Consider the following 19,824-nt stretch of genomic DNA (forward strand, 5'->3'; position numbering starts at 1 on the left):
TTAGAGGTCTCTAAAAGCAGGGGTTGGGTGGAGAGGGTGCATTCAGAAAAGTTCTTCATTAGTTCCCATAAAGAAGGACTAGAGGACACCAAAGGAAAGGAATGGGTAGCAGGCTTGAAACTAGTAAGAGAAAGTTGTTCTTCTTCACAAAGCAAATAGTTAACCCGTGGAACTCCTTGCTGCAGGAGGCTGTGAAGGCTACAACTAGAACAGAGTTTAAAGGGAAGTGAGATCAAGTCATGGAGGTTGGGTCCATGGAGTAGTCTTAGCCAGGGGGTAGGAGTGGTGTCCCTGCCCAAAGTTTGTGGAAGGCTGGAGAGGGATGGCACGAGACAAATGGCTTGGTCATTGTCTTCGGTCCATCCCCTCCAGGGTCCCTAGGGTTGGCCGCTGTCGGCAGACAGGCTACTGGGCTAGATGGACCTTTGGTCTGACCCAGGACGGCCATTCTAAGCTCAGGGCTCAGGGTCGGGGGTCTCAGTGGACCCCCTTGATTTTCATGCACACTTGCTCCTGGGTGGCCAGGCTGGCAGCTCTCCTGCCCTAGCCGGCCACTTTCCTGTGCCTAGTGCGGAGATCATGGACGAGGTCCACGATGTCCGCACTAGCCCAGGAAGGTGCCCGCCTCTTGCGGTCCTGGGCAAGCTCCCGGGAGCCGCCAGCCTGGTCCCGGGAAGAGGGGGTGGGCTGGGGGACATCGGGTGGGTGGCTCTGTGCTGTGCCAGGTGCAGGGTCTGCTGGCTGGGTGCTGGCAGGCTTGCACCTGGCACGGGCACTGTAGCCAGCCTGTGCCCCTTTAAGGGGTCCGGGGCCGGGAGGGGGGCATAGAGTTTCCCTGGTGTTGGCCAGAGTGGCCACCAGGGAAACCTGGGGAGGGCTAGTCTCCAACTAGTTCGAATTAAGGGGCTACACACCCCTTAATTCGAACTAGTAAGTTCGAACTAGGCTTAATCCTCGTAAAATGAGGTTTTCCTAGTTCGAACTAAGCGCTCCGCTAGTTCGATTCAAATTCGAACTAGCGGCGCGCTAGTGTAGCGGCTATGAATGTTAGTTCGAACTAACGTCCGTTAGTTCGAACTAACATTGTAGTGTAGACATACCCAATGTTAGTTCATTCCCCAAAAGGCTTGTTTTTTTCATTTTTTGAAAGAATGAAATTCCCCAAAACTTCTAACTCAAAATATATATGGACCCATATTTTAGCAGCTGTGAATGTTAAAATACGTTGGGAAAGAGTTTACCTAAGAACGTCAGTGATCTCAATTGGACATGTGAATGAAATGCACAAACTTCCAAGAATATAGCTAAGCCAAGCACAAAAGAGCAACTCTGTAAAAATAATTTCTTAAATTCCTGATCCACACAGCAGATGGATTCCTGGCTGCTGCCATGACACTGCTTACAGACTTGGCAATGTAAATGTTTAAGGGTATACTCACTTTTTGATAGGCAACTACAAACTAACTAAAGAGAAACTTAGAATGACACTTGACAGAGCCACACTAGGAAATGTGTGAGCACAACAGTCTAATACCAGAGCGATTTTTCTGCATAGCCAGTTCACTGCTGGGAGAGAGAGTTACTATTTATTTTCAAGATGAGACCAAGACATCACAGTGGTGGTTCCCAAACAAGGGCTGCCGGCAGTGCCCGGCTCACTTACGGCCACTAATGCCATGATAGTGATGGCGGCAGCTGGCAGCTCTCTGATGCTTTTAAATCACAACAAATTAAATCATGGTAATAGTAGAGGCTTGTATGCGCCATGTGCACCATCCAGCTGCCACCCATGGTCCAGCTCTGCACCCATGTGGCGACACCATAACAGGCCAGTAGCACTGTTGGACACACAGGGTCACTGACAGGGGCAAAAGGGACAGTTGCCTTAGGCCCTTTAAATCACTACCAGACCCCTTAGTGACATGGGCTGTGCTGAAGGACTGGATGAGGATGGCCAACCTCCAGCCCAAGGGAGCCATTTCAGTAGGGTGGCGGGGGTGGGGAGGCAAAGCCCTTACAACAGGACACTTCTTGCTCTTCTTCCTCCTGCCCTCACTATCAGGAAGTGAGAGGGAAGGACACAGCTTGTGTCACTTACTCCTCTTCCCCCACCTCTCACCAACTAGGAGTGAGGGGAATGAACACAGGCTGTATTCTTCCCTCTCACTCCCTGATAGTGAGGGCAAGAGGAAGAAGAGCAAGCAGCAACCTAGTATGAGGGCCTTTACCAACCTCCCTGCCCCTGTCCTTCCTTTCCACTTCCACTCAAGGCCCCATCCCTTCTAAGGGCCCAGAGCTTTCCCCTCCACCTTGCCTGAGGCCCCGGCATTTCTGATGGCAGCCCTATCCTAAACTGTAAGGTACTCCCATCACCAAACGGATAATGGGATAATGTTTTCACGTAAATCATGGACCCACAAATCCTTCATGATAAAGCTGCTTAAATTACCATAGCACTGGTTGAAAATAAATTCCTAAATGCCTTAACTCTCTAGCTCAGGGGTGGGGAACTGTTTTTGATTCAGGGGCCACTGATCCACAGAAAAATCAGGGGCTGCACACAAGTGAGAACCACAAACAAACAAACAAACTCTCACTGACGTGGCCCCTGACTGAGAAGGAGAAAGACACACCTCACATTCCCCTCGCACACCAGAGCCTGGGGTGGAGGACAGGCTAGTAGATTGTATGTGCTTCAGCCCTGTGGTGGGACAGCAGGGGGCAGGAAGGGAAGGGAGGAGACTGGAGCACTAGCACAGGCTCCCCAATGCTGGGGGGAAGGCCTGAGCCTCAAGGATCAGACCCAAGAAAGCCATGGTCCACATCCGGCCCCCAGGGCTGAGGATCTGCACCCCTGCTCTAGCATTTAAAAAGGCCACACAATTCTTTAGGAAGCAATGCTGAAAAAAAATATAGATTACAACAATAACCCTTCACTCGGCAAACAATTTACTATTAGGCTAAAAATAGTGGACCAGTTCCTTAAATGGCATCAATTAATTGCAGGTCTAATGGCATTGATTCACACTGGGTGAGGCTGTGTCCCTCTATATTTTAATACAGTGCAACCATCTTTTCCATTCTAACTGGTCACAGAGCAGTTGATACCAGGACATGCTGGCCACTTCTGGGAGTGGCGCAGGCCCAGGTCATGCAGGGAGCCTACCTTAGCCCTGCTGCCCTGGACTCTGAACCACCCGAAGTAAAAGCCACACACCAGAGCTAAGACCCTAACTCTCTCTTGCATCTTGACCTCCTGCTCCAGCCCTGAGCCCACTCCCAGAGCCCACATCCCCTCCCACATGCCAAACCCCTCCTGCATCCCAAACCCCTGTACCATCCCTGAGAACCACACACCCAAACTCTCCCAGAGCCTACACCCTTCACCCCTTCTCACACCTCAACCCTCTGTCCCAATCCCGAACCACCTGTCACATACAGAAGTCATATGCCCTCCTGCCCCAGAATCAGCTCAGAGCCCCATCCCACACTCCAGGTCCTTTATCACCATAGCTTGCACCCGTCTCATAACCCAATCCCCTGTCCCATCGCCATGAAAATCAGCGAGGCTTGGCGAGAGTAAGTAATTTAGGAGGGGAAGGAGTGAGTGGGGACAGGGACTCAGAGAAGGGGCGGGGGCAAGGGCATTTGGGTTTGTGTGATTAGACAGTCGGCAACCCTACATCTCTGAGTCCGAGGCCTCAATTACATGGAGAAATAAAATTATTATTGCTATTCTGGAATAGCGATTCAATTTAGCTACTTCGGAATAACTCCATTATGGGAAAACTATACTTTGGAATACTCTTACTCACAATGTGAAACTTGTTTGTGGAGATAGTTACTGTTATTCCGCATGTCAGAAAGGGTATGTCTAGATTACAGGCTTTTGTCAACAAAAGTGGACTTTTGTCAACAAAAGTATACCAGCGTCTACACTACCGCCGAGTTCTGTCAACATAACATCGACAGAACCTGGCAGTTTTGTCGACGGTGGTAAACCTCATTATACGAGAAATAACGCCTTTTGTTGACAGAGTTCTGTTGACAGAAGGCGTTATTGAATCTACATTGTCCTTTGTGTCCACACTCATGTCAACAAAGCGGCTTGCTTTGTCGACAGAACTGGATGTAGTCTAGACGCTCTTTGTCAACAGAAGCTTTGTCGACAGTATCTGTCAACAAAGCCTCTGTCAACAAAAGCCTGTAGTCTAGACGTACCCAAATAGTCATTGCTGAATTGTTACAGAATATCTATGAAGTAAATTAGACTAGCCAAAGACAAGTTACTTAGTGGGGAGCTATATGAAGTTATATTGCAAACCAGAGCATGGCCTGTAAGCAGAGAGCAGCATAGCTTTAGAGTTAACCAACTTCATACAAAAACTATGAGAGAAACTTCTACCCACTTGTATCCAACTTGTATTGGTAGAGCTATAAAGCCCGACTCTCTTGGATAAAGTTTAAAGGAATTTATTCTGTAGCATGAGGACAGGTTTGAAAGAGATCATTACAAATCGGTTAGACCTGAAACTGCTTTTATCCCATTTTTTAAAAATGACTGACACCTGCACATGAATTCCGTTGTCAATTCAGACAGTTGTAAAGTCACATATTTCTATTTAAAAAAAATTCTCCATACCTATTGCTGTTTGAAAGATCTTCTACATAAACAACAACAAAAACTGAGTAAGGGCCAGATCTTTCAAACAAGCAGATGCTTAACTCTATTCATGCGACTGGTCCCATTTCATCAATAGGGCTATTCACTTCTTATAGTTAAGCACTTGTGCAAATGTTCACAAGATTAGGCTTACATGACTATAAAACAGGGACACAGACTAAACTCAAAGTTCTGTGAAATGTATACACAACAAGATATCTAATGGACAACAATGGGCAATGCATTTTAAACAGGATTATTACTTTTAAGTTATGGTGTCTTCTCCCAGTTAAATACCCCAGATTATTCAAGAGCCATTATGCGCTCTCATCTGCTATGAATCTGACCCATCTGACCAGCATCACTGCACATGCCAGCAAACTTTTTTCCATTTCCATCAAGAAAAAACAAACAAACTGTATTTTGCAATGGTCTTTGAATAATTAACTTTTCAGACACCGAAATGCAAAATTAAAACACTATGGAATGCTGTTACTGACCCTCTGTTTAAAGTTTGTTTCTTTTATATTATTAATAACCATTACCTGGAAAATAGAGGAAATTACTAAAACCAGATATTTGGCATGTGGACTAAAGTTCCTTATAATTTGGGTAAACTTTCAGTGGAATAACTGGGATAAAATACAACATGATTTTACAAAAATAGATCATGCCAGACCAATACGATCTCTTTCTTTGATTTTTTTTTTGACAAAGTAAGTGCACATGATCTACTCCATCTGAATTTCAGCAAAGCATTTCTAGCCATGAGAAGAGAGAATAGCTTTCCAAGGAGAGCAGTGGGCAAAAAAACCTAACTGCCTCAAGACAGAGCTTGGTAAATTTATGGAGAGGATGGTATGATGAGACAGCCTAAAATGACATACAAGCATCTGCAATTGCTCATAGCAAACATCCCCAGTGAGCAGGGACAGGACACTAGATGCAAAGGGCTCTGACTTGCTGCAGAGAATACTTTCCCAGGTATCTGGCTCTTGAGCCCTGTTGAAATGCTCGGGGTCCAACTTCTCGGGGTCAAAAAGGAATTTTATCCTTGGTAATATTGGCAGAGATCCTGAGGGGGGCTTCCCTTCCTCTGAAGCATGGAGCAGGTGTTGCTTGCAGGTTTCATCTACAGTAAATATTGGCTGGCTATACACAGGTGCACATAGTGGAGGAAAAGTAAATGGCCTGTTCAAAGAGCAGTCCCACACACAATGGAATGTGCCCTTTTATTCACACTCTACACACTATTGTGATAATCTTTGTACAAAATATGCTTTCTAAAGGATTATTTAAAAACTATAGGTTGTACCTTCAAAATCTGGAATTCTCGAAGCAGAGAGTCCAGGAGCCGTAGGGCAGGAGGAGGGCCAGCCAGGCGGGACATCAGAGTCAGCAGCCCAGCTGAGGGGCAGTGTAGGATGGAGATGGGAGCCCTCCAGCAGTCCCCAGGAGTGTGGGGTGGGGAGTCAGAGTCCCATAGCTTACCCTGGTTGCGTGGGGCTGGACTGAGGTTGTGCGGGGATGGGGATGGAGTCCTGCGGCAGGAGCCAGAGCCTGCGCTGCCCAGGGAGCCAGCAGTAGCTAGGCAAGCAGCCCAACCAAGTTTGGGGGAGGGGAACAGCGAGGCACGTTTGCCTGCTGGGGACCTCCCCTGGTCCGGCAAATTCTCTTGTTTGGGACTGGTCCCGATGATGCCGGACTAGAGACGTCCAACCATTAGTAACTATCTGGTAAAAAATATGGCAAAATGTACGTAGAAACATTCTATATAAAAGTTATGCCTATAATATGAAACCACAGCTGAAGAGTACTTTCTAAACAAGTCTGAGAAGCAGGTGAACCTTTTTCCCAAAGACAAAGAACAAGTTGATGCCTCTAGCCAGTTGTCATCAAAGCTGACGACACAAAGTGACAACATCATAAAATTAAATAAGCTTCCCAAGCTATGAAAAGAGATGAAGTGACTGATATATATGTAATTTCTGATTATGCACAAGGAGAGTTATTTCAAGAAAAGTTTTTAAAAGAAAAGACCCACAACATGCTGGTGCAGATTTCTATCAAAAACACAGATTGTCAGTTGTTCAGAAGTTTCTGTAAAGGATATGATACTCCTATCAAAGCTGTTGAAACTTGATTTTATTTCAGGGTCTGCAAGTAAATTTTTTAGTAAATAGATTTAGGCTGTCAATTTCCAGGCATGCTGTGCCATCAGCATGTAGAGACTGCTGTGACCAACGTGGAGGCTGTAGCAGTAAATTTTATTATAGACTGGTAATTGAATTGAACAGGTTTACATTTGAATAGATTTACTGCAGCATGATCTCTTACATGCTGCATGGGACTGAAATCCTCACCTATAAACAAAGATATGTTTAAGACATAGGGGGCCAAATTCATTCCTGCTGTAACTCCATTCTAACCACTGGTGTTACACCAAGCATAAATCTGTCCCTGTATCTAATTTTCCCTGGGTTCTAGAAAGACAGTAGGACTCGGCTGCATATATCTAACCAAAAGGAAACAAAATCTTTACATAGACTGACAACTCCACAGTATAATCCATCCTAAACAAAAGTTCATCCCCAAATGTTTTTTAAGTTGTTATAAACAATGTCTCTCTTAAAAACAACACGGAGTCTGGTGGCACTTTAAAGACTAACAAATGTATTAGGGCATAAGCGTTTGTGAGCTACTGCTCACTTCCTCAGATGCTTGAAGGGGGAAATAAAGGAAGGGAGTGTGATTAACACTAATGTCACACTCCCATCTCTGTATCCCCTCCTTTTTTTCTCTTTTCTTTTCTCGTCAACATCCAAGAAAGTGAGCTGTAGCTCACAAACGCATATGCTCTTATACCCGAATCAATTTGTTAGCCGTTAAAGTGCCATCGGATGCTGAAATAGACCAGCACGACTACCTTTCTGAAACCCCTCTCAAATGCACAGTATGCTGTTGAAATTCTGTATCAGTCTGCTTCCAAATGCCAAAGACCATCACCAAGTTGGGCAAGGAAACGGAACTCTCCCTCTGCTCCCTAGAAGTCATCCCCCTCAGTCATGGCTGAGCCACATGTGCACAGACAGGGTGGTGCAATCACACTTAACATGGGCATTACGTTAATTAATTAAAAAGAACCCAAAGTCCCTGTGTGTCTGCTGGGCAACCCCTCCATAAGAAAGAACTGTTTAGGGACGCAGCAAAGGAGGTGAGTGGAAGGACAGTGGGTTTGTCATCAGTGAGTGCTCTAGCAAACAAGCTTGGAAATTGACAGTGTAGTAGACTTAACTTTGGAGAACCTCAATGTTGCTATATAATCAGTGAAATACTTTTTTTTAAAAATCGACTTTGACATTTTTCCTGATCCTCCACTTTCCTGTCTCTACTTGCATAGTAACTTACAACACACTGTAAGGGTAGAGTTTACACCTATTTTGAGTACATGTAGTTGACCACAAAGTGCAAAAATGCAGTGGAAATTAAGGTAATGTCTTTGAGACAGAGGATTTAAAAAATTCCATTTACAGGAAAAATTAGGCACAATAAAATGTTGACACACTGAGCTACAGTTTGCTTAAAACAAATGGGCCTGATTCTGTACCCATTTACACTGGTGGTGCCGTACACTTCCTGGTATTATCGGTGAACAGAACTGAAGGCAGAATCTGGCCAATAATATACCTTTAACATCATCACATGGTATTCATTATTCTAATCAAAGCACCTTTTGTTTTGAAAATCTGGATCATGGAAACATTTTAATTTAAGACATCGATGTTTAAGCATGGTAGACACACGACTACTGTGTAAGAAAAAGAGATGAACAAATCGGCACCTGACTTGTATGCACAATTACTGTGACGGTGCATGCAGACTGGGAAACTGAACATAATTAACCATTTTCAGAAGCAATTTCCGGAGTTGCACATGCAGCCACGATAACTGCCCAAACAAACTACGCATGTAATTACAAATATTTATGCATATGTAATTGTGCACCTCACATTTTAAAATCAAGTTATAAGTCAGTTCACCCATCTGACTACTTCTGAGTTTCTTTCCATTCCCTCCTATTAAGAACAAGTTCCTCAATATGCCTATATGTTAAATTAGTAGTAATACAAGCATTTTTTTTTCTTATTCACAAAGCTATTAAGCAGTACAGAGCTTTTCAAAAGCTGGCATTACCCTGTGTGCCTTTTATTTTCCAGCTTGTCTAAAGTTTCTATTTTGGCCATTAGTGGCTGAAACAAATCAGGTTTTCTACCTATAAGAAAACCCAAGCTGTACGAGAAAGTGGGCCAAATCCTGCAGTCCTTACTGAAGCAAAATCTCCATTGAATTTGACAGGAGTTTTGCTTAAGTGAAACTAAGGACAGCAGGATTTGGCTCATAGGATCATAGTGTCTGCCAAAGCAGTTGCACAGAACGAGGTTTATTCTTAGTAAGTATAATCCAATAAGAATATGTCTGGAGGTGCATGATAGGCCTAATTTTTCCATCATCTCTCTATTGCTCTATATTCCTCTTAGACACTACCAGCATGGCTACACAGTGAAACCTGCTTTAAAAGACTAGTTACAGGATTTGTAAAAATTCGCCACCAATTAAAGCTGATTATTTTAAGTTATGTTCAAACAAAATTACATTGGAAATCATCTGGAGATATTTTAAAGCAGTTGCTTAATGCTGGGGATTACCCAACAAATACAACTGTTAGAACGGATTTCAATGTATTTCTTCTAAATTGTTATCTAGCTCACAAGTCAATGAAATTATTTTATTTTCTGGTACTCTCCCTTGATGGCTACAATGCAATCCAATTTTAGTGAATAAAATTGATGCATAAAAATGACATCCTCAAATGGCAGGGTTTCTAGCATGTCTAGAATATATTTTATTCTATAGTCAGGGTCCAAGTCTCTCTGGACTATACTAGTTTTATATTGATGTTATTGGGTTATATTAAGCCCCAGATCTGTCAGGATGGTTTCTTAGAGATGTGTTCCTACATTTACCAATGTTTGTGTGCCTTGATTTAGAAAAAGGGAGGTAGCTAATTTCCCTTCTCCCCGGAAAAAAAAAGCTTTGAAGACAGGTGAGAGCATGTGTGTGCACTTAACACTCACCCCAAATTTTGCATCAGTGTAACTTCATTGACATCAGTATAGTTATTCTGTATTTATGCCAGCATATCGTGGGAGAAGAAGAAAACCCCTTCATTTTTCCTGGTGATAATCAGTACAATGTGGACACAGAAAATCAGAGAATGAAGTTGTAACAGAAACAGCATAGAGTAAGAGATAATGAAGGCTTGAAACTTCACAAGGTACAAATCTTATGGAAACAGACAGGGGGGGTTGTGATGACTATTCTACTAGCAGCCCATTGAGACAGATGGAATGCTAGGGTGTACCGGAAACATTTCACGCCACAGATTATATGTTTTTCCTGGATATACCTGGAATCTTCAGCAAGCATTTAAAAACAGTTGGTCAGAAAATACATGTGTATATTGAAGTTTTTTTCTGCAATAGGTGGTCAGACCACTTACCATCTCTTTTCTGCCCTGATTGCCCTGCAATTGTTACATGGATTTCTCAACAGATACATATTGACTAGATCAGCCTTACCTTCCTTCAGCATGCCAACTTTTAGACACTTCATGAAGCGGCAGGCTTGGCAGGACTTGCGTCTGCGCTTTGTAATTTCACATTCATTTGTGGCTGGACAGCTGTATTCTATGTTACCTGTGGCACAGATTTCAGAAAAAAAAAAGTAATTGAGAAATGTTAACCGACAAATGCCATCACTATGTGAACAGAAATCATTACACTGCTAGTGTATTTCATTTAGGAGAATACAAGCGTGCAATTAAAAGCAATTGTCCCTGGCTTTGAGATTATATTTAAAAAAAAAACAGGCAAAATCAGGCTGTTTGATGTTTTTTGCTCAGATGGCTGTACACAAAAACTGCAAAAGCTTTATTAGTATGGGCCTGTATCTTGATAGGCTAGCCCAAAGCAAATTCCTTCATGTAGATTATTTCTGCCAGGGGTAACAGCAATCTGTGGAAGCGGAGTCTGTGGAAGCGGAGCTGCCACACTAAATCACATAGGCCATGTTCCTGATCCATGAATCCCCATCCAGAACGTCTCCTCCATGTCTGGGTCACAGACAATCCTCTAAATGTGAACTATGTCGGGTTTGTAGAAGTTCGGAATGAGGCATAACAGTTGTACCTGCCTTATCTGCCTCTTGGCCATAGACATATGAGGAAGAGGTGACATCTAGTGCTTTATTGTGGTTGTTAGGAGGTGACTGCTGAAATCAAAAGCATTCTTAGAACTACACTGACTCCTGGTTGTTTTTGCAGATACGGACTAACACGGCTACCCCTCTGAGACTTAGGACTACATTGTGATTGTAGGGCAAAGCCTGTGGTTGCGCAGTTCATCTTTCTCCTTCCAAAACTGCGGGCACAAAGTCCCTAAAACGGGAGGGAACTGCACAGCCATAACCATACCTTTTCAAAGGCCACAACACACACTTCCCATTCTTCTAGGCCAGTTCTACTCCCCATGTCACTGCCACTGCCCTTCCCCTTCCCTTTTGGGGTTTCTCACTCTTGGAGGTCAAGGCAGTGTTTCATGTTTGTCCTCTACAGCACTGAACATGCTGTCTGGGCTCAACAGCTAAATAAAAACAACCAGACATGCACACAAAACTACTGTTAAATTTACACCAAAATTTCCCCATCTTTGTAAGCATCTGAGTCCAAATGAGGGAAAGTTTTATTTTATTTTATCTCAATTTGGTATCTCCTTTCATAAAAGGCTTCTGCTGCCTGACGCTCTCTAATCCAGCACCCTGTTGTTCATGACTAAATTCAATAAGAGAGAGCCTGCGGTACTCAGTAGTTTTGCAAAGAAACTGACTTTTAAATAAAGCATCTTATCCCATCAGTCCTGACACATCTTGCTTTAAAGGTATTTCGTTACTTTCTAACCCTTTCCCCTGTGATTAAGTGCATTAGTATCTTAATGAAAATGCATTCTGTTTATTGCCCTCTTGGGAAGTGAGGGGTCATCACACCAAGTGCATAAATTGTCATCAGAGACAGTCCGAGCATAATTGCAATTTTGCTGCTCCATGTTTGCTGCACTCAGGGTCCGTCAAAATCCCCTGAAACATACGCAGCTTCTAGTAATTAGCATAGAGTCTGCCTGGGACCACAGCATTGATGAAATATTTCAGAGTTAATCACACTTTGTAAACACTGATTTATATTGACTACCTTTCTCCAGACTGATGTCTCCTCATTAAATATCACATTAGTGGATTGCAGGATAGCACAAAGACTCAAATGCTCAGCAACTGCTAATTCAACAGGAAGTATTACTTAAACCACTTATATCTATTGAAAATTGGTTAAGTATTTATGATAGAGAGGTCTACACGGTGCAACATATGCAAGATAAACCCATCAGAAATCTCTCACTAAATTAGCATTATAACTTAATGCATTTATGCCAATAAAACTGACATACTTTGTACAACCTTTTCAGGGCTGTGGAGATTTTGGTCATTTAGAACATTATTGTGGTGTTGAATTAGCAATGCTTGCAAAAAGGCAGGGACCAGGTAGGGATGTAAGAGTATGTCTACACTAGTCCCTAGTTCGAACTAGTGAGGCTAATGTAGGCATTCAAAGTTGCAAATGAAGCCCGGGATTTAAATATCCCGGGCTTTATTTGCATGTTCCCGTACGGTCGCCATTTTTTAATTCCACTAGTCCGAAGTAACTGCCCGCCGCTATACGCGGCAGTGAAACAGTAATTCAAATTAAGTCCTTAGTTCAAATTAACTGTTACTCCTTATGGATTTACATGAGAAGTAACAGTTAATTCGAACTAAGGACTTAGTTCGAATTACCGTTTCACTGCCGCATGTAGCCGCGGGCAGTTACTTCGGACTAGTGGAATGTAAAAATGGCAACCAGACGGGAACATGCAAATAAAGCCCGGGATATTTAAATCCCGGGCTTCATTTACAACTTCGAAAGCCTACATTAGCCTCCCTAGTTCGAACTATGGGGCTAGTGTAGACATACCCTAAGGGTACGTCTAAACTACATGCCTCCGTCGACGGAGGCATGTAGATTAGACAGATCGGCAGAGGGAAATGAAGCCGCGATTAAAATAATCACGGCTTCATTTAAATTTAAATGGCTGCCCCGCTCTGCCGATCAGCTGTTTGTCGGCAGATCGGGGCAGTCTGGACGCGCCACGTCAACAAAGAAGCCTTTCTTGATCGGCACAGGTAAACCTGGTTTCACGAGGCATACCTGTGCCGATCAAGAAAGGCTTCTTTGTCGACGCGGCGCGTCCAGACTGCCCCGATCTGCCGACAAACAGCTGATCGGCAGAGCGGGGCAGCCATTTAAATTTAAATGAAGCCGCGATTATTTTAATCGCGGCTTCATTTCCCTCTGCCGATCTGTCTAATCTACATGCCTCCGTCGACGGAGGCATGTAGTCTAGACACACCCTAAGTGACTAGTCGACTGTACAATACACATAAGCTTATCAAATAGTCGAGTAGTGATTCGACTAGTCATTTCCCCTCCCCATTGCTGCCTCTATTTGAGGCAGCAGGGGGAAGGAGCAGAATTCAGGGCCGAGGGGAGCTGGCTTAAAAACCAGTTCTCCCCTGCACCATCTCTGCAGGGAACAGGGAATGCAGAGGCACAGTGGGAAAACGGCATGAATGGGGACTAAAGCAGTCCCTGCTCATGCTGGTTCCCACTGAGGGCGCTTCAGCCTTTGAACTGTAGCAAGAGCCCTGCAGGGCTCCATGCGGCTCTTGTTACATTTCAAAGGTTGAAATCCTGCAGTGGGAACATGGAGAAAGTGGGCACTGCTTGCATCCCGCTCACCCCATGCTCCCTAGGGCATCCCCCACAAGGGGGGAGACATGAGCCGGTGCTGGGGGAGACAGCTTAAATGTCGGTTCCCCCCAACACTGTCTTCAGCGTGTTGCCTGCCCCCACCACCCTGCTGCCTCTCTCAGAGGCAGCGGGGAGGGAGGATAGGGGAGGCTGCTGCCACCACCACCAAGAAGCCCCTGTTTGTGGCAGCCAGGGCTGTCCGCTGCTAACAGGGACTGCTGGGCTCAGTGCAATCCGGGACCAAGCAGTCTCAGCTCACACACAGACACACTCACTGCAGAGCCACAGCATGGGTGCATCCTGGAGCTACCCCACTGCGGCTCTACAGAGCGGTCCTATCCACTAAGTGTATAGTCAATATGCATTAGCTCGGTAACTGCAATTTAGAATCCTTAGAATCAGGACATATCTGACCGCTACAGGCCTTTGTCATCGTTTATAACTTGAATATACCCTCCCCTTTCCATAGCTTCTAAACAGAAAGCTCCCTAATAAACGTGGTTATAGCTACATCCATACCTGCAAAAATGAGCTGCCGATATCCACATCCATGCCCATGGATGCGGATACCTGCAGATATAGAGCAGATATCTGTGGATTTTCAGGGCTCTAGTTAGATGGACTGCCTCTACAATAAATTGGAAAGAGATGTTGTCCAGATAATCTTTGTTCTACACTATATAATGGAGGTGGTAAAGAAGATTTTTGATAAATGTGGGTGAGGAAAGACAATCCCAAAATCCACATCATCTTATCTCATGTTGCATTATACTCCCTCAGTGACATAATACACTAATAACACTCACCTAGCAATATTTATTTATTTATTTAAAGGACTTTATAAATGTCAATTAAACTCACTACACCGCAATAAAGGGAAATAGAGGCTGAGAGGCAAGATAATTTAACCCAAGTCACAGAAGAAACTACAAACAGACCTAGGACAAGGATTCAGAAGTTTTGCGTCAGGGTTCTGTGCACACCACTAAGCTATGCTTCTCTTGGTCAGGCCCCTAATTTTCAGAATTGTCCCTTGCTTGTTCCTTGTGTTAGAGTATAGACATAGATGCAAACACAAAAGGTTGGGTTCAAAACTAGAAGACTGAAAAAACTGAAATAGTTTATCACGCATGAAGTTCAAATCCATGACCGTGAAGGTTTTGGACATATTCAACGCCTCTGCAGAGAAAATCGGATGGAAGATCTGAGATGAAACCTGGTGGAAATGGCTATAAGGTAACATGACTGAAAACTGATTGTCTAGAAATTTTGGTTTTCTAGATAGTGATTAAATAGGCTTATATTTCACCATTATCTCAATCATGCAATCCTGCTAATTTGGCTAGATGGATACCATTTCTTTGTCCATTTTAGCCAATTTGCTTTAATAATTCATTTTCTACATCACAGGACTGGTTGTGATCTTAATTTCACTGCTACAGATCTAGAGTCCTTCAATGAATTCAATCCAGACACTACTCTGGATTTATTATAGTGTAACTATGATCAGAACCTTGCATGGCTCCACAAGAATGTGTGTCCCACAACTTTAGCAACAGTAAGCAACATTTTAAAGTGTGGCCAGTGTATGAAACCTATTTATTGTAATCAAAAAGTCTCTGTTAAACAGATGGCTACAGGAGTCTACATGCATAGATCTGTACTTATTTCTACGAGCCAACTGTCCTTGAAAATCCTCCTTGAATTTTGTTGTTTTATAAGTGAAAAATATATTATTTCTAAAAATGTGCTGTCCCAAGCACTCACTAATATTATTACATCTATTTTGGTAGCAGTTCAGATTTATTGCACCCTGGGGTCATGAGGTCTCTTGTAATCACTTGTTTTTCTTCAGTGCACTAAGAACTATAAGAGTCAAAAATATTTTCAGCAAGCACTCATCTACTAGTTGACAGTGAAGCTATACAATTAACTGAGCAGCTTGTATACACACGTTAAGGGTTTCTAGATCTGCCCTGAATTTCAGTAAAAAGAGGATGATAGAAAGATACTTTATCTAGAGTTGCTAAACAATGCTAAAGGCTGAATTGGGCAGCTACTAATGGCATAACTTGAGTTTGCCCAGTTCTGTCAATAGTTGGAGAGGTAGTTATATTATACATGGAACAAAATCAACATGGTAGCTAAGGGTTTTTACACTGGGCTGACAAGAATGATAGAGCAATTTATAATATCTCCTGGCTCAGTTTCAGAAAGGACTGGGCTCTGATTACTTATTTTAAAGTCTTTTGTACAATTAGTTTGCAGGCAATATAATTTTCTCACTTACTCCTTAATACAATCTTGCAGCTGGCTGGCTGATAGAATAACAGGGTATATGTAAAACTCCTGCCTGAAGTGCCAGTGCATAATTTGTATATTCCTTTCAGTAGCTTAATGGACTTTCACAGTTTGGCAGTTAAAGGACTGAATAATGTAAATTACTATGACATTTCAAAATAAAAATATATGTCAAATTCTCACTCCCCACACATATTGCCCACACTGCTGTAATGCTTTGAGATTTACATCAGTCCTGAGTTCCTTTTATTTTCTCAAACACACAGATTTTTTTAATTTTAAAGCATCTGCTTATTTCGCTAATGATTTTAAGTTTATTAGTTGGGCCAAAAGGCATGAAAATACAAAAGACACACAGGGTATTACAAGTGAGTTTTACCCTTTATTAAAAAAATATATAAAAACTACTTTGAAATAATAGCATCTGTGCTTTTGAATTAGTAATTAGAGTGCTAAAACACACAATACGTAATCTGCAGTCTGTCTGCTTGTAAATACCTCAAATCATAAAATCTCTTCATGTGGCTCAATTTATGCACTGATAAGGAAGTCACATTTTCATGTTGAAAAGCTAAAAACACCTAAAATAGCCTAAGGCTTTTAAAGTCCTCTGTATGTCATGTGGGGCTCAAAATGAGTTTAACAATTAGTAAAACACATTTTGTGAGGAAAAGGGTGGTTTCCTCAGTCAGAGGGCGTGATTGGGCACTGCTGAGGTCCTGGGGACAGCTTTGGCTTCTGGTTGATGTGAGGGGGAAGTGGTGGAGACATGGGATGTTAAAAAGTGGTTAATAAGTCACCGTGTAACTGCTGAAAATCTTAGCGGCTACATGGTTACACACTGCAGGCAGCATACAGCTTATATAGCAGAACCCACAGTGATACGGAGCATGAGGCAGCAGCTGGCTCCCAGGAAGCAGGGACTATTACAGTAACCACTAAGCTCATGCTTATTGGTTAACTATTTAAATGGTTATTCTATTACATCCCTAGTGGAGACATGGATTAACATGTTTGGACCTTCATCAAAGTTCAGGGCACAGAAGGTCACAGCAGAAAAGAAGGCAGAGTACTGACAAAGGCAGATCCATTAAAAGTGAAGGGTCATATGCAATGGCTTCCTAGCACATGTGACTCTAAAAGATTAAAAGTAACCTTGTGAACTATCGTGGGGCAATTGCTTTGGAAACAGACGCAAAACTGTGAGATGGTACAGATGAGGATGTTGATGAAAGATACACTTTTCTGGATATACAGGAGATCATTACTAGAATACTTGATGGAAAGGTAACAGCACCATCAGGAATCCGGAAGTGCTGGGGCAGCCGGACAGGCTTCCCCCATTCAGCTGCTGCTGAAACTGACCAGCAGCTGAATTGGGGAAGCCGGAAGCAGAGCAGCTGGGGTGCTGCCGGGTTGGTCTCGTAGCGCTGCCCCTCGGGGCTGCAGGACCAACCAGGCAGCACCCCAGCTGCTCTTGGGGACGCCTGGGGCAGAGCAGCTGGGGTGCTGCCGGGTTGGTCCCGCAGCCCCAAGGGACAGTGCTACGGGACCAACCGGGCAGTACCCCAGCTGCTCTATTGCAGGCATCCCCGATTCAGCTGCTGCTGAAACTGACCAGCAGCGGCTGAATCAGGGACGCCTGGGGCAGAGCCGGACTATCGTAAGGGGGGGCTATGAGGGGTCTGGGGTGGCATCCTCTCCCACCCCACTCCAGACCCCTCATAGCCCCCCCTTCTGATAGTCCGGCATATCTGATAATCCGGCACCCCCTGGGTCCTAAAGGTGCCGGATTATCGGAAGTTTACTGTATTTCTTCAACAGACACAAAATGGTGGGACAAGGGAACTGAACTACTAGACATATTCCATATCTGTGTCATCTTTTACACCTGAGATTAGATACATCCTTCCCAAATATCACTGGATCCAACTGATCACTTATTTTGTCTTTGTTTTCTGAACTGTATTATTCAAACTAATAAAAATATACTCCATCAAAGAAAAACATTATATGCTTTTTGGCAAATTAGTATTAATAGAGTGAATTTTAAAGATCATAAAACTTGTCAGATATTGGGGAGAATATTTGTTTAAAGTATTTCCCCCTTTAAACTCTTACCTGTAGCAATTCAGTTGTTTGATTTCTACAGATTTCATGAATCTTACAGGCAGCAAAAAAAGTACAGTACATACAGCCTGAAGCCAGTTCAGCTCTCCATGGTATTTGGAATGAAACAAATAAGTCTTAATCAAGGAAAGCACTTAGCTGCATGTTTAATTTTAAGCATACCATTGTGCCATTGACCATTAATTAATGTGAGGTATACGCTTAAGTTCTTCACTGAATGGAATCTATAATTCCCTATGCAACAAACGAAAAAAAAATATCACACAGAAATTGTATTTCCCTCAGTCACACCTGAAACAATACTCAAAGAATATGAAGGTGTAATACTCGGGGCATCAAAATACTGCTGCAGGTTGGAAAGGAAAGAATAAATGGGTTCAGGAAATCTAACTACAAATATAAAAGAAGATCCAGGTTGAAAGAGAAAAAAGTGCAATTGTTTGGAAGGAAGAATAGTCCACGTACAAGCAAGAAAACAGAGCCAATTCTAACAGCATATAAGGTCACAGTTCTATCAGGTGAGACAGTAGAGTCAATAATGAGGAGTGAAAACTGAATAACAGAATAAAATGAGGGGATCTAATTAGTCCAGGGAATGGCTCAGTCTCAAACCGATTACAACCATCTAATGTTCCCATCTTACGTGTCCTTTCCACTTATATTCAAAAAGGATTCCTACTTCATGTAAGATTTGTGTCTGCAGATTTCTGCAATCTCAAATCTTTTTAAACATTTGGCTGAGTTTGGAGAAATGCTTTTTTGTGCTTAATAGGAACCCCTACATTGAGGGGAGGAGGTATAGCTTAGGAAGCCCTACATTGCAGGGGGACATCTCAGTGGTTTGAGCATGGGCCTGCTAAACCCCAGGTTGTGAGCTCAATCCTTGAGGGGGCCATTTAGGGATCTGGGGCAAAATCTGACAAGGATGGTACTTGGTCCTGCCATGAGAGCAGGGGACTGTACTTGATGACCTCTCAAGGTCCCTTCCAGTTCTATGAGATAGGTATATCTCCATATTAAAAAATACTAATTTTTTAAAAAAAATCATTGGATTCCTTCTTCAAGACAGTCTCTCCTGGGCTGGCTGCCATTTTCAAAACTTGCCCACACTTTTCTGTGAACTCTAATACAGGAAAGCCCTTGAAGAGAGCAGCTACTCATGATTACAACAAAGATTTGGCAGAGGCTGACTGGGAATCAATGATCAGAGAAAGGCAGAGAGAGGAATCTAAGTCACAGGATCGTGGCTATGAGGATGTGGATTAGACTATGGTTCTTTGACACCATGGTGATGAGCAAAGTATAAAGATCTGAGCAGAACAGAATACTTTTAGAGAATCTGAGGAAAGAAGGGCACTTGAAAAGTACCAAGTTGACACAGAACAAGGCAAGGGAAGAAGCCTTCAACTGGGTTAGAAAATTAATCAGAATTGTTAACACCTTAACAAATCTGAACTGGGGAACCAAATGATATTGGAAGACAGGAGAGATTCCAGAAGACTGGGAAAGGGCAAATATTGTGCCCATCTATAAAAAGGGGAATAAGAACAACCCAGGAAACTACAGACCGGTCAGTTTAACGTCTGTCCCAGGGAAGATAATGGAGCAGGTAATTAAGGAAATCCTATGCAAACACTTGGAAGGTAATAAAGTGATAGGGAATAGCCAGCATGGGTTTGTGAAGAACAAGTCATGCCAAACTAATCTGATAGGTTTCTTTGATAGGATAATGAGCCTTGTGGCTAAGGGAGAAGCGGTGGATGTCATATACCTA

The 19,824-nt window shown here is 43.1% G+C and overlaps 1 protein-coding gene across 8 annotated transcripts in view; it reads right to left on the reverse strand.

The window, feature by feature from the left end:
* The window catches only part of ESRRG (estrogen related receptor gamma), a 540,935-nt gene that overhangs the window by 142,426 nt on the left and 378,685 nt on the right, over positions 1 to 19,824 (reverse strand). For all 8 annotated transcript variants that reach the window (XM_014580752.4, XM_075925198.2, XM_014580754.4 and 5 more), the window contains one exon: positions 10,303 to 10,419. In XM_014580752.4, coding sequence (XP_014436238.1) covers positions 10,303 to 10,419 — 117 coding nt within the window. The remainder of the gene's footprint in view (positions 1 to 10,302; positions 10,420 to 19,824) is intronic.

This window comes from Pelodiscus sinensis, chromosome 3 (genome assembly GCF_052426305.1).
Source record: "Pelodiscus sinensis isolate ZL-2025 chromosome 3, ASM5242630v1, whole genome shotgun sequence".
NCBI classification, from domain to species: Eukaryota; Metazoa; Chordata; order Testudines; family Trionychidae; genus Pelodiscus; species Pelodiscus sinensis.